This window comes from Desmodus rotundus, chromosome 9 (genome assembly GCF_022682495.2).
Source record: "Desmodus rotundus isolate HL8 chromosome 9, HLdesRot8A.1, whole genome shotgun sequence".
Taxonomy (NCBI): Eukaryota; Metazoa; Chordata; class Mammalia; order Chiroptera; family Phyllostomidae; genus Desmodus; species Desmodus rotundus.
This window is the reverse complement of record NC_071395.1, coordinates 110,675,607-110,689,909: the sequence shown is the minus strand read 5'-3', so window position 1 is coordinate 110,689,909 and position 14,303 is coordinate 110,675,607. Positions and strand designations below refer to the sequence as shown.

Below are 14,303 nucleotides of genomic sequence, written 5' to 3'. Positions count from 1 at the left end.
TGGAACTCTCGAGATGATAAGAAAAGGCTGATGGGAAATGTAGTCTACAGAAGGGTCGCTGGGGGTAGCCGCACTTTCGGCGCGACTCGGGAACCGAGTAAGGTGGTGGCCACCACGAGGGGCAGCAGAGGGCCGGGGCTGGGGGGTCTGCTCTGTGAAGGGCCGCGGCCGTTAGAAAATGAAGGTGGACTGTCGCTTTAGCTACCGAGGGCACAGACTGTCCCTGGCCGGGACTGGGGGGAAAAGGGGAGCGCAGAAAGTTCGAGGGGGGCCCGTGAGGAAACTGAGGCATGGCTGGATTTCTTCTCAGTTGCTCTGTGGGTTCCATGCGGGGTGGGGCGGGGTCCTCCGGGGTGGTTGGTTGCTTTATTGACGGGGAGCGAGGTTCCCGGAGAGTCGTTGCACGTCCCGCTCAGCCGCTGTGCAGGTCGGAGCGAGTGGCGAGGCCCGGGCGGCAGGGGGCGCCCGAGAGCGCGGAGCCCGCTGGCCCGAATTCCCCTGAACCCGGGGGCGAGCCTCGCGCCGCAGGCCCCCAGGCCTGTGTGTGCCTCTGATGCTGGGAGGAAAAATAATTACGTTATGAAAAAGAACAGAGTAATGTAACACCCACGGGTACTTCTGAGTGCTCTTCTTCAGGCAGCGACCCTGGCTTCGTTTTGGAAACAACAATAGGGCAAAACAACCAGAGCCAGGGCCAGAACGTGCACCTTTCTGGAAATCGGTTCAGTCTGCAAGACCCCAAAGCCTCTTCGGCATTACCTTCTCCCCACGCCGCTCTTCAGCAACGCTCGCGGGGTATTTAGTCTGGATCGGGCTGCACACGCTCCCACCGAGCAGGTGCTTATTTCCAAGTGACCGCATTTGTTTACATTCGACTCCCTTAATTGGATTGTGAACACTTCAAGGCAGGAGAAGCCTCTTTTAATTATCACAATTTTTCTTTTTAATTTCCTCCCAGTGCCTGCTTGATATTCCGCTGCCTCTCTGCTCACGAGGAGAACTCCACAGATAATCATTAGCTCACTTAGCAGTCACTTCCATCTTGTGAATGGGTCACCGGATGTCTCTGTCTTACCCTTGAAGGGGTGACTTTTGTTACCGTATAGGGAGAAAGAATGGGTTCTCTCTCCATGCCAACTCGGCCGCTTTCATGTCAGAGGCAAGGAGCCTGGGCAGGCGAAACGGTGATGGCAGCTGATCCCATAGCGCTCACTAGGCACCACTCACCCACCACGTGAGCACTTGGTGTGTTCGCTTAATCCTCCCCACGGCGCTGTGACCCGCGCTGTCACCACCCCCACTTTACAGATGGGGGCCTGGAGGCAGGCTGCGAGCTCAGCCTGCAAAGTCTGTGCTTTTACCACGAAGTTGTGCTGCACCGTGTTTACACGGGGTGCGGCAGAAGTAACGCCTGCTCTAGCGTGGTCGGCAGGGTAATCACACGGGTGTAATAATTTAGTTTGCATTTGAACTTCTCACCTAAAATGTCGTGCGGTGTGCTGGAGGGTGATATTGTTATGTTACAGAACTCCGTGCTTATGATTTTGTAATACAAGATCTTTATGTAATATACCAGGGGCGTTATTTGTGCCGGGTGCTGTATGTAAATTGATCTTCTGTATAAGGGATTTTGGTCTGGGGGACGTGGGAAGGGGAGGGAAGAAGGTCTTTGTGTGTGTGCCGCCATGGTTAGGAATGGGATGAGAGCTAGCCTTGAGGGGGGAGGATGGACACGTCTTTCTGTGTTCTGAGTCACTTTCTGGCAGGAAGAGTGAGGGTGAGGGGCTGCCGGAGCTGAGGCTGGACGCCTGTTCGACTCTGGGCGTTCCCAAGCAGGGCTGCCTTGGGCCCCAGATTAGTTGCCACTGTGCAGTGAGGGCCATCCTTCACAGCTCGAGAAGGGCCACCGTGTAGCTCACTCCCCTGGCAGGGCACCTAGTGGGAGAGCAGCAGGCCCACAGCCAATGCGGGTGTCACAGGCTGCTGGGCAGTGGCTGAGAGGCCACAGTGAAGTGCAATGAGAGGCCTTGTGCCGGAGCACCTGTTGGGCACACTGCGGAGACAATCCAGGAATGACCTGGGGACGCCTCGAAGAATGCATCAGGGTTCCCCAATGAGCACCAAGGGCTCAGAGCCTGAGGCCGCGTGTTAAGGTGGCGGCGATTCATCTGCCACGCTCAGCTGCTGGTGTGGCCTAGGACATTTGAGTTTTACATCTGGTGGAGCTGTGACATAGCTGTTACTCAACTGTGTGTAGATGGGTGGTGGCATGGGAAGAGCTGCGCAGTGATCGGTGACAGCAGCAGGTCACAGGGCAGGAGCCAGAGCGCGAGGGAGAGCCCAGCCCGCAGGCTGCTGTGCTCTGGCGGTCCGCTCGTCCAGTGCCCCTCCCTGCCGGGGCTTACGACGCAGCATCCCAGACCCACAGTAAGAGAAGGCAGAGTCTCCGGCATGTTGTGGTTAATTTCTCAACCCGGAAAGGAATCTTTAATTTTATCAGAACGTGAAGGAAGGCAGGTATATCCCAAGCAGTTGGCTCCTTCCACCGGGGACAGTGACATCTGTGTGGCAGGCACTGTGAGTTGACAGTCCTGCAGCTGTTCTTCCCCCTCCTCACAAACTGAACAGGCCAAATGCTTCAGGGGAGGCACGCTCCTCCCCAGCTGGAAGGGGTGAATCTCGAGTAGCCTGCACCAGACCCAAGGATAAATCTGTTTCTTTGGCCAGTAATTGTTTTAGGAAAAGGTCTGTGATGCAGGTCTGCCAAGTATGGGGAAGTTTTCTTAAAAAAAAAAAAAATTGCCATGGCTGGTGTAGCTCAGTGGATTGAGTGTGGGCCTGGGAACCAAAGGGTCTCTGGTTCAATTCCCAGTCAGGGCACATGCCTGGGATGCAGGCCAGGTCCCCAGTATGGGGTGCATGAGAGGCAACCATACTCTGATGTTTCTCTCCCTCTCTTTCTCCCTCCCTTGCCTCTCTAAAAATAAATAAAATCTTTTTTACCAATCCCATCTTCTGGCTTTGGACCATGGTGAAGATGTGATGCCGAGACTGCAGCAGCCATATTGCGTCATGAGGCTTGCTTCAAAGCAGGAGCCGAAGGTCTGGGATGGCAGAGTGGAGAGAGAACCTGAGTCCCTGATGATGCTTTGGAACTGCTGAAATAACCGGTCCTGAAGCCCTCTGCCTTCAGACCTATTGTTTCAATTCAGAGACACATATTTTCACATTTCAGCAGCAAATGTATATTAAAGGTTTGCTCCCAGCCAGGCACCCCCGAAGCACCTGTTTTTGAAACCTCTTTATTGCGATCTGGTTGGCATACAAAAGCTATGCATGTTCAGTGTATAAACTTGATGACTCTAAGCACCTTTTATGTGGGCTTCATTTGACTGTCACGCCTGCCCTGTTATTTCCCTCCCATTTTGTACCCGAGGAAGCCAAAGTGAACACGGGGAAAGTAGTTAGTGAGTCGAAGGAAGGAGAGCCAAACTCAGACAATCCAGCCCCAAAACCCGTGGCCTTAATCACTAAGCTGCGTTTCCTGAAAAAATGCACTGTGACACTGGAATGTGTTTTGTTAATGGATTTTTTAAAAAAATAAGTGGACTTCAAGACTGTGTCACATTCTATTGACCTCTGCTGTTTTCTGGACTGCTTTCTCGCAGCTCTTGCACGGCCTTTGCCCTGTAGTCAGTTCCCTCGACCTTGAAATTTCCCCTCGTCCTCTTCTCTGCTTAGCAAATCCCAACTCACACTTCCGTGCCTCCCCCGCAAAGTCTCACCTGCGCACTGTGACAGCCCCAGGCTCCGCCCTCAGTGTTCTGCGGCAGGTCAACCTACCACATGCTCTGCAGCCAGGCGGGCCGGGGATCAGGCCCAGCCCTGGTGATCCCAGCCGAGCAAACCTGGGCAAGTGACTGCCCCTCTCAGCCTCCCTTTCTTATCTGTCACCAGCCAGAGCTGGGCTGTACATTGTAAGTGGATGCACTCTACTGTGTGTAAATTATACCTCAATAAAGATGACTTAAAAAGTTAAAAAAAGAGCCCTGGCTGGTGTGGCTCAGTGGATTGAGCGCTGGCCTGTGAATCAAAGGGTTACAGGTTCAATTCCTAGTCAGGGCACTTGCCTGGGTTGTGGGCCAGGTCCCCAGTAGGGGGCGCACGAGGGGCAACCACACACTGATGTTTCTTTCCCTCTCTTTCTCCCTCCCTCCCTCTCTCTAAAAATAAGTAAATAAAATCTTTTTAAAAAAATCAATGTACAGTCCAGTGGTCCAATACATGTATTCACCCGTGTAACCACAACCGGAGTCACAATTTAGGACATGTCATCACTCCAGAGAGAGCCTTCCTACCGAGCTACAGCCAGTCCCCACCTCCAGCCGCGGCCCAGGCAACCAGGATCTGCTCTCCCTCACTGTGGATTAGTTCGGCCTGTGCCGGAATTTCACAGAAACGGACTCATGCAGTGGGTCTTCTCCCGTGTCTGGCTTTTCTCAATTATCCGCGTGATGGCTTACATCAGTGGTTCATTCCCTTTTTATTTCTGACTTTTATTCCATTATATGAACGGACCGCAGTTTGTTTATCCGCGCGCACGTTGCTGCATATTTGGGTTGTTTCCAGGTTAGAGCTGTTATTGATGAAGCCGCTGTGAACATCTTTGTACACATCTTTTTGTGAACACGGATTTTCATTCCCCCTGGGTAAAGTCACACGGAGCGCTCCCCCAGCAACGCGTGTGGCGGCCGCGCTGCCCCGCCCCCTTGCCCGCAGGTGGGGCCGTCCTTACCTGCAGCCCTTCTGGGGGGCGGGGGGGGGGGGGGGGAGGGGGGGCAGTGCCCGGCGCCCCGTCTGCACAGCTCCCTGGTGACTGGCCGCCGCCAGCGTCTCGCCCTGTTTGTTGGCCACGTGTACACTTTTCTGTGAACTATTAAAGCCCTCCCCCTTTCTGCGGGCTATGTTTTAGATACTCAGTTGTAGAAGTTATTTATATATTCTGGATGCAGCTCTTTCCTCAGATATTTGCTTGACAAGTGTTTTCTCCCAGTCTTTCCAACCAAGAATTTTGACAAAGTCCAATTAATCACTTTCCTTTTACGGTTGTTGCATTTTGTGGCCCGTGGAGAGGACTTTCCTCTGCACCGAGTCCCCTTCGCGGCATCTGGTTTTCCGGCCCCATCGAGCTGTGCGCATCCTTAGGAAGGCCGCGCCGTCTGATGTCCTCTCCTGACCTCGGCGCCCCTGTGGGCCCTTGGGTGCCCCCCCAGCCCCCAAGCCACAGGCAGGAGCTGTCCCAGGCAGACACTGAGCAGTCCCGGGCCACCGTCATGACCGTCCCCGTGGCTGCCTGTTGTCAGGTCTGTTTCTTGCACTTTGCCCAGGATTCTGGTTGTCTGTGGACGGAAGTCACTCTGCACCCCCAGGCGCTGGCACCCAGGCACTCCAAGTGCTGGCCGAGTGAGCAGGTCCCAGCACCCCCAGACAGTCCACTAAAGTCCCTTTTGATGGGGTGACTCTGTGGGGCCCACCCCCTTCGTTTTACCAGGCGGTTCTCTTCCAGAAGACAGCCGTCGGCTCTCTCCGTCCTCAGCACCAGCCCACCTGGGTTCAACACATTAAGTTAGATGGGGAAACCGAGGTCCAGAGGATGGTCACGGGACCAGGCAGCGGCTGAGCGGGCAGAACTGGGCTTCCTACGTGCGCATCTTTCTGCTGGACTTCCTGGAGGGCAGGCACTGCCTCTTCCATCGCTGTCACCCCACGCCCCAACGCACTCCCTGCAGCCTACACTGTGGCTCCTAACATGTGCTTGTTAAGTAAATGACAGTGGGATAAAGAAACTAAATAACTTTTTGATGCTTAGGTCAACTGACTCCTACTTATGGTATTAGGCGTGTGTGTGTGTGTGTGTGTGTGTGTGTCCTTGTAGAGCTGGGACTGACCATTCCTCCCCGGGCTTAACCCCGACTAGGGGGCATGTGTACCCCACAGAGAGAGTCTCCTGTCCCTGGGTGCAAGGCCTTGTTTCCAGTGTAAGGCAGAGGGTCCCTCTGAAGCTGCCCCCTCGATCCCCATGCCCTGCTTCCCCTGCAACACAAAGCCTTTCTCTCAAGCTCCTTCCCCCCACCCCGCCCCACCCCCTGCCTCCCTGGAGCTGAAGGAGACAACAGAATGCCTGAGAGTGATGACCTCATTGTCATCCCCGCCTGGCCACTGCTTCCTCCCTGAGGGGCATGACAGGTCCTGGAGCTGCAGCTGCCTCTCTGCCCACACTGGCCGGCAAGGACAGTCCTTCATGGCCCCCGAGTCCGGTCTGCCCTCGAATGATGAGCCCCCAAAGGCAGAGCCGTGGGCATAACCTGCCAGCCCTGCCCAGCCCACCTGAAGCGGTGCCGCCTAAGGTGGGGCCCCAGCTCTCTCTCCTGGGCCCTGGGGGACGGGTCACACCCAACTCTAGAATCAGGTCCTTTGTGTCCCAACAGCTTCACAAGCTTTGGCGTCATATTGCCACAAAGCCGGTGGTCCTGGCCTCACCACTAGCTGTGAGTGACCTTGAGCAAACCCTGTGAACTTCACTGCCCTTCCCGGGTAAAGGAGAAAGACAGTGGTTCCTGCCCCATAAACAGAACGGTGCTTAGAAGTAAAGCCCTGGCACCGTGCCTGGCACCTCATAAGCGTTTGAGACATGTCAGCCATTATTGCTAAAATTAGTAGTAATCATTATCGTTATATTAATGTAAACCACAGTGTAAACCACTTGGCCATTCTCCTTTCGAGGCTCCCAAGGAAGCGTCACTTTCCCCTAGCTCAGAGTCTCGGGCTTCTTCCCAACAGTGAGGAACCTGCCGAGGGACGCTGGGAGCCTGCAGGACCAGCGGGGTGCCCTGCTCCCATGCCCTCGTGACGGCCTCAGGTCAGGCACATGCCCATCCCATCTCAGACCAGGGCCTCAGCTACCTACCCTCCGTCTGGGAAGGGCAGGGACTCCCCGAGGTGGCATCTGCACCCTAGGGCGACACAGGACAGCAGCAGCTGCTACGGCTGCTTCCCTTGTCCCCTACTCTTCCTGCCACCTCCTCAGCTCTCTGGTCACGTTCCAGTCTCCGGGGGAGATTGGCAGCGACCCTGAGTCCCAGGCACAGAAGCAGCCGAGAGCAGCACCTCCCTGGCCCGGGCTGCCGCCCTCGGCCACCCTGCAGCTCCGAGCAGCCTTCTCCCTGTCCCTGAGGCTCCCTGAACGGCGGCGAGGTAGCGTTCAGAGGAGGATGGGAGTGCCAGGGCAGCCGCCTCCTGCCTTCTCTGGGAGCTCCGAGTCGTGCCCGGAAGCAGAGCCAGGTGCTGGGGAAGTGTCCAGGCCGAGAGCCCCCGCTGCAGGTTGGGACGGGGGTCTGGGCTCTTCCGAGGGGCCTCCCCCCCAGCAGCTGCACCCTTTGCTGTCCTCTAATTTGCTTCAGAATTTCCCCCTGCCCAGCTGTTGGGCAGGAAGGGCTATGGGGTGAGGGGTGAGTGGCTCCAGCTGTTCGGAGCCTGCGGATTGTCATGATTACTGATCGCTCAGCAACTGATGGGGCACAGACAGTCCCACTAGCTCACATGTGTTGAACACTTCGCATGCCGTGCACTTCACATGTGTCACCTAATTTAACCCATACGACGCCTCTATGAGACGGACCGGGGCGACCCCACTCTCCGCCCCAGCTGTCTCCCCACGTGCCCTCGTTCCCTCCCCGTTTCGGTCCGTCTATCATCACCTGGGCTTTCCTGCTCCCATTTCCAAGCAGTGGCTCTTTCCAAGGCAATGGGAGGATAGAGGGACTCAGCCCTTTGGGGACATTGTGTCCACCGCCCCCCCGCCCCCCCCCCCCCCCCCCCCCCGCCATGGGCTTCACACCAACCCGTGACAGGAGACAGCGGGCTGAGGAGGGGCACTCGGTCCTGGGCAGCCTTCTAGAGGAGTTCTGGGCCGAGCGAGGCCACCTGCTCTGCAGACAGTGCAGACAGGGCAGGGCTGGCGGGCCCAGCATGAGAGGCGAGCATGGGCTGGGTGTGGGGGAAAGGGGTAAACAACCCTCTCCCACCCAGCGGCCTGCACCCAGGAGGAGAGCACCCCTCCCTCCCAGCCCACAAGGCCCGCTGTCAGTGCCGCAGCCTCCCAGCCTGGGCAGGCACACCCCCCATCGCCCCAAGTCCCTGCCTCGCCTTCCCTCGCTTAATCCCGAATGGGTCCCTGGAGGAGCCACCATCTCCCCAGCTGGTTCTTAGAACTCTGCTGCAAAGGGGCATCACCTTGTGGCTCTGTGTCTGGGCTGGGAGCCAGCCCCGGTGAGCTAGCTGACCTTGGCCTGACAGTTCTTCCGACCAGTGGAAGGAGACAGGCAACTTGGAAATGGCAGAGAGCAGAGGCCAGGCTGAAGTGACAGGAACCCGGCCAGTAGATCAGAGGCTGGATGCGAAGATGCGATCAGGGAACACAGACAGTCTGGGAACGGTGCCCTCTGGCCCTCCGCCTGACAGCCCGTCACCAGGAAGGCCGGCGCCTCCCAGGAGAGAGACAGGCTGACAGGAGCAGAGACAGGTGGCTCGGACTCAGGGGCCCTGTCGGGTGGGCAGTGGGGTTCTGACGCGGCCCCAGCACAGAGCTCCTCCCCCTGGCGTGACTCCTCCCTGCCTCCACCTGCCCTACTTTGGAGGCTCCCACAGAACTGCCAAGCTCCCTGCAGGACCAGCAGCCCCTCCCCCGTGGCTTCAGCAGGCCCCCTGGCTCTCTCCCCCTTCCCTTCAGAGGGGAGGCGCTGCTGTCTGGAGAGCTCCTCCGTCTCCTGCTTCCACAGAGTCACGGGCAGAGGCCAGCCAGGCAGAGACCTGGCAGCTGGGGGCGGGGGGGGGGGGGGAGGCGAGATGCACACCCGTGGGGCGGGGGGAGCTTTGGAAGATGAATGGCTGCGGGAGACAGTCGGGAGCAGCTGCCTGCAGGGTCTGTGCCTGGATCCCAGGGAGCAGAAGCGGAAATCTGCTTTTATCTCCGCTCCGCATCGGGCACGACTGTGAAGAGAGAAACGGCAGAGCAGCTGGGGGCAAAGGAGGCCTCCACAGCTCCTGAGCAGTCAGCAGGCTGATGAAAACAAGTGTCACGCCTTTTCCCTTCCCACACTCTACTGCCCGTTCAGAACACGCACACACACGCATGCATACACGCTCAGAAAACTCCCGGAGGACAGCTGGGGGTGGCTTCCATCTAGCTGCAGGCACACGAGTCACAGTCCCAGCTGCATGTCTTATTGATCGTTTCAGCAGAGCAGCCAGTGTGACCGGGTGAGCTCTGGGCCCGGGGAGAAGCAAACGCCACAGGAAGTGAGTGCCGCCACAGCAAACTGACACCACACAGCCCTGGACCACGGCGGCCCTCTAACAGTGCGGCTCCCGAGCTGCCAGCGAGGCGGCCAGGCTGGGAAACCCCTTCCCGCACGGAGTGGCTGCGGACTCCAAGGTGCCCGCAGGGAGGCCTCTGTGGGCGCCCCGGGGCCCCCACTCACACGCTAGCCGTCGCTGGGCTAATCAGTCGGCCTCTCTGTGTGTTTCCTCCTTTCTAAACTGCAGCTGACAGCATGAGCGGTCGGTCTCTGTGGCACCGTGAGGATTAAGTTAGAGCCCCAATGGGAAGCCCTTCCTTGGTAAACAGGAGTCTCCCCCTGGTCCTGCCCCAACCTGGGCTGCAGGCTGCAGAGCTCCCTGAGGGGACCCCACTGAGCCCCACTCCTGGGCCTGCCTCAGAAGGCCCCAGGGACCACAGGGAGGGGGCCTGTCCCAGAGCAGTGAGCATCGCTGCACCCCCACCCCCACCCATGCCAGGCCTGGCCAGGGGCAAACCAGGACCCGAGCTGACACGGGAAACCAAACTGGACAGCACTTTCTCCCACGCCAGGGCAGGGGCTTGCATTGCTGAGTGGACATTCCAGAGCGCCCCTCTCCCTTAGAAGTGCCCCAGCACTGCCTTGTCCCCGAGCCTAGAAAACGCTGTCAAGATCCCACGTGGCACTCTTGACACTGACCCTCGCCCCCTGGCGGGGAACGGATGGGTTCCAGGGGGAGTTGGTGAAGGGGGTCCACCTGCCTGCCTTCAGCCCCGGCGGCGGCCACAAGGATAACGTGGCCTGCTTTGCTCCCACATGGCCAGGCCTGTACCCCCTTCCTTCCCTGGCCCCAGCCCCTCCCCGGCCCTCCAGGGCGTGCACCGGCCTACCTGCCTCAGCCGGCTAACCCCGGTTCCTGGGACTGAGCTCAGCCCGGAGAGGTAAGGGCTTCCCCCAGAGGCGCTGTCTTCCTGAACAGAGAGAAGCACAGGAGTCAGGGGATGGGAGGGAAGGACTGCTGTCTGAGAAAACGCCGAGGAAAACTCCCAAGCAAGTTCTGCTGAGTGTCTCTGTGCTCCTCAGTTACAATCTTCAGGTGAGATCAAAGTCTCGTGACATCCGACACGTCCTCCAGGATGAGCGAGTGTGTGACAGCCGACAGCAGGGCCCTTGCCACCCATACCATGGCGCCAAGTCACCCGTGAGCACGGGGCATCAGCCTGCTCCAAGGAGGCAGTGCGCCTGGTCTCACCCCGGGCCTTGGCGGATGGAGGGCGGATGGGACTAGAGCTGCGTGGGGAGAGTCTGGGGTTTGTCCCACCCCACGTTGAGGGGCAGGACACCCAAGGAACCAGCTGGAACTGACGACTCTGGAATTGGAGAGCAGAAAGTTTGCCCCTCCCACCACCCTGGGCCAGCTGTCCATGGCAGCCGCCATCAGCAGAAGCAGGGCCAGGCCTGGACAGGCGGTTCCAGGTGGGCCTTTCCTCTCCCAACAGGAGGCCCAGGCCCATTTCACAGAAGGGAGAGAGACCGCCCGATGGGAGGGGCCTGTCGGCCGCAGTCAGCCACAGATTGGATGGAGGACCTTGAGCAAGTGACTTGGGTGTCCCTGTCTCTCCTTCCCTCCGCCATCCATCAGACAGCGCCCTTGTCCTGCCAGCCCTCGGCCGCTACTATGGAGGTGGATACAGAGACGCCAGGGAGGCCCTGACGAGAGACCCCTGCGGGGGGAAGGGCAGAGTCACTGTCAAGCATGAGGTAAAGACAGGGACGGGAGGCGAGCGGCATTCGCGGAGTGGGTCTTGCTGCCGGCTTACTGAAGAAGGCAGAGACTCCGCAGCTTGCCCAGGCTCTCGGGCAGTGGCAGAGGAGCTGGCGTGCCAACTCTGCCCAACACCAGACCCGGACTCCGCAGCAAGGACTGGTTGGCATCTGAGGGCCTCCACGTGTGAGGCGCGGTGACGGTCACTTCATCCACGGCAGCACGACCCAGCCACCACGCTAATCAGGCACTGCTGTGGCCATCTCAGCCAGCCTGTGTCCAGCAGGGTGCCACAGAAATGCCTCTTTTGCCCACACATGCCTAGCACTTCACAGTGGACCTTCCGACATCGGAACCAGGGGACAGGGCCAAGACATATAGACCCAAGTCCTCTGGGCTTGCCAGGCCCCACTGCCACCAAGGGGCACACGAGGCCGCAGAGACGTGGGGGTGTGCAGGGGTGTGTGCCTGCTGACTCTCGGCCACCTGAGCCCCATGGGGAGACACTCTTCTTCCAGGCACCCGGGAGCCCACAGGCACCATGCTCCCTGTGTCACTGGGCGGGAGAGGAGCAGTGCCAGGGGTCAGTAGACGCTTCTGCAGGAGAGAATGCCACTCTTCGGATAGGCCTCCCTCACCAGGTGGGCCCATAGAAGCAAAGGAACCTTTCAAACAGCATGTTCTGCACTAACATCTGTTGATTTTTCTGTGTTTTGATGGACCTGGGAGCCCCTACCATCAAAGGACACTGGTCACCCAGGGAAGGGAAAGTCCGGAAGTGCCCCGAACTTCACCCCCTGCAAGGGCCACATGGCTTCTGCCTAGGGAAGAGTTAAGTTTCTGGCCACTGGAGACAGCCGCCTGCCCGCGGGGGCTGCCCAGCCAATGACACCCAGTGCCGATGATGTCATGCTCCTCCTGCGCCTTTTATTGGGGACTGGACAGCGAATCCTGCTGGAGGCTCAGACAGTGGAGCCGCTGAAGCTGGGCGGGGGCAGCGGGAGAGGGAGGGGAAGGGAAGGGGAAGGGAAGGCAGGCAAAGCCGGCAGAGCTGCTTCTGCCTCATCCCCCTCTCCAGTCCCCCTGAGCCTGCAACAGAAGGGACCCTGGGAACCAGCCTGCACTCTCGGACAAGAAAAGCCAAGCAGCTCTGGTCCAGGGGAGAGGCTGGGGGCTCCCATTCCCGACGGGACCACACAGACACTGAGCCTGCCCACCAGGCGTACAGGGGGGGCCAGGGGCCATCAGACAGGGCGAGCACGCACATCCACGTAGGTCCCCTGGAGCAGGGGACAGCGGCAGCTGCCTTGGCTGCACCCTCCCTCCTTCACCCAGACTCTCCTCTGCCTTACCTGCCGGAGGACTGGGGGTCTGGGTCCACGCTGCTGCCTGCAACTGCCCCATCAACCTGGACTTCGCTGGGCTCTCTGTGGGAGGGAAGAACAGGCAGGAAGAGCTGTGGGCCAGACCCCAGACCCCTCTCCTGCTTCTCGGCAGGGCCCGGCCTCATCAGGCTGTGGGACAGAGGCGGCGGCCACTGTCTTTGAAGAGCTCCAGATGCCCTACTCTGAGGGGAGTCCTTGCAAATCCTTCCAGCCTCCCTGGAGACCCAGGCAGCCCCCTCCCACCTTCAGCTCAGCCAGGCAGTTTCCCCCACCCCACCGGCAGCCCAGTCAGTTTCTCACGGTTGGACCCGGTTGGCGAATCGCCGGCGACAGAGCACAGCCAAGGTGCCAAGCAGGAGGAGGGTGGTACACATGGCTCGGCCGCCCCATCCCCTCCCAGACGGAGTCCGCAGGAGAAGGCCAAGATGGCCCCTGCCAGCCCTCCTGAGCCAATGCCGTGCATCTGAGATTCCTGCCGGCGATGGATTAGAAGCCTCAAGCTGATTACTGGGATCAGCAGACCTGACCTTGTGGAGACCAACTAACCTCCCTGGGCCCGGGTTGTCCCCCCCAGGGCAGAGTCAGTTGACCTCAGTCTATTCTGGGTGTAGACAGACTGAGACGTGGGCCTGGCCCTCCAGAGGTGACCAGCCCAGACAAAGGCCCTGACTGGCAAGCCAAACAGTGGCCACAGTAGAATGGCACGGGCAGTAAAGGCACCCACGGGGCACTTGGGAGTTGTAAGCATCAGGGGAAGCTTCGAAGAGGAGCTGGGGACATGTGAATTTGCAGGTGCTGGAGGAAGGGTGGCCCTCAGAAGATGTGGCCAGGGCGGCAGGGTGTGAAAGCACAGGGCACGTTCCAGCACCTGGAAGCTGAGGGGCGGCAGGGTGGAGATGTCCCAGGGGAGGCGCAGCAGATGATGAAGCCAGAAGGATGATGAGTGAAGGCCTGGCCAAGCGTTCCGTTCCACCCTCTGGACCGTCCTCCCCAAACACCTCTGAGTGTGTCCCCTCAGCAGCAAAAGGCAGAGCCGAAGCGAGCACTGGAGAAACAGATCTACACATCCACTTAAAAATTCTGTCCTGCCCCGCAGGCACACGGAGAACTTGTAAAGGATGAGATGGGAATAAACCCAAACAAGATTTCTTCTGCTTTCTTTCCACATCCCCGTGAAAGGGCTTGGGCCGCCGCTGGGAGGGCCTCGGCCGAGGCAGGTGCGAGGCAGGAGGCAAGGCAATGGGGACCAAAGTGAGGGACCTAAGAAACTGAAGCCCCCTCTCTCCTCCACGGCCCTCCCAGACCCCGACGTGAAGGCTAGATTTTCCTTCCTTCCGCTGAGATGAGGCTTGTCCACGGGCCTCCAGCCCAGGATTCCAAGGGACGCCCCTAAACCTCAGGGCCCAAGAGGGGCCGGACCTGGAGCGGCCAGACCTGGGGCGGCCCTTGGGCTTGCTACTTTGAAATGGGAATTTTGAAATAGACACATAAACCAAATTGACGAGGAGGGCCGACCTCGACCTCTTGCAATCCTCGAGCAGTGGGATACGAAGTCTCGAGAAGAGCAGGGTCACCAGGGAGCCTTGGGGAACTGGACACACCCGGAATGTGCAGTCACATGGTTCAGAGGAGCCGCAGCTCTGGCCCGGTCTGGCGTCCTCGGGCTTCCGCTGGGAGTCAGAGGTGGGACCTGGCTGTCCCAGGGCTGAGCAGCTGCTTGCAGGGTGGGAATCCTGGGGCTCTCAGAGGCACAGTCCCCACCTCTGGTCCACCAGCACTCACATCTCCCTGAGCAGG

At 59.1% G+C, this 14,303-nt stretch overlaps 1 protein-coding gene and 1 long non-coding RNA gene across 8 annotated transcripts; one reads left to right on the top strand and one right to left on the bottom strand.

Annotated features, from left to right (window-relative positions):
• Positions 1–7: 7 nt before the first annotated feature.
• On the top strand, positions 8–4,044 carry LOC123479057 (uncharacterized). The gene is made up of 2 exons (XR_006654541.2): positions 8–97; positions 3,038–4,044. It is a non-coding gene; the product is annotated as an uncharacterized lncRNA (long non-coding RNA).
• PRCD (photoreceptor disc component) lies at positions 3,040–13,574 on the bottom strand. Of its 7 annotated transcripts, XR_006654539.3 has the most exons (7): positions 13,375–13,574; positions 12,807–12,978; positions 12,474–12,548; positions 10,247–10,327; positions 9,540–9,626; positions 8,913–9,048; positions 4,826–5,607 (listed from the first exon to the last, which is right to left on the bottom strand). XR_006654539.3 is itself a non-coding variant. In XM_053930751.2 (5 exons), the coding sequence occupies exons 1-4, from the start codon at positions 13,571–13,573 to the stop codon at positions 10,285–10,287; spliced, it is 489 nt and encodes a 162-aa protein (XP_053786726.1). In that variant the 5' UTR covers position 13,574; the 3' UTR covers positions 3,040–3,104; positions 10,247–10,284. The 7 variants fall into 7 exon arrangements, 3 of the variants coding, with proteins under 3 accessions (XP_053786726.1, XP_045046080.2, XP_024409598.3); XR_006654538.3 differs by lacking the exons at positions 4,826–5,607; positions 9,540–9,626 and adding an exon at positions 3,084–3,104 and having other exon boundaries at positions 13,375–13,573; XR_006654537.3 differs by lacking the exons at positions 4,826–5,607; positions 9,540–9,626 and adding an exon at positions 3,137–3,195 and having other exon boundaries at positions 13,375–13,573.
• Positions 13,575–14,303: the final 729 nt, after the last annotated feature.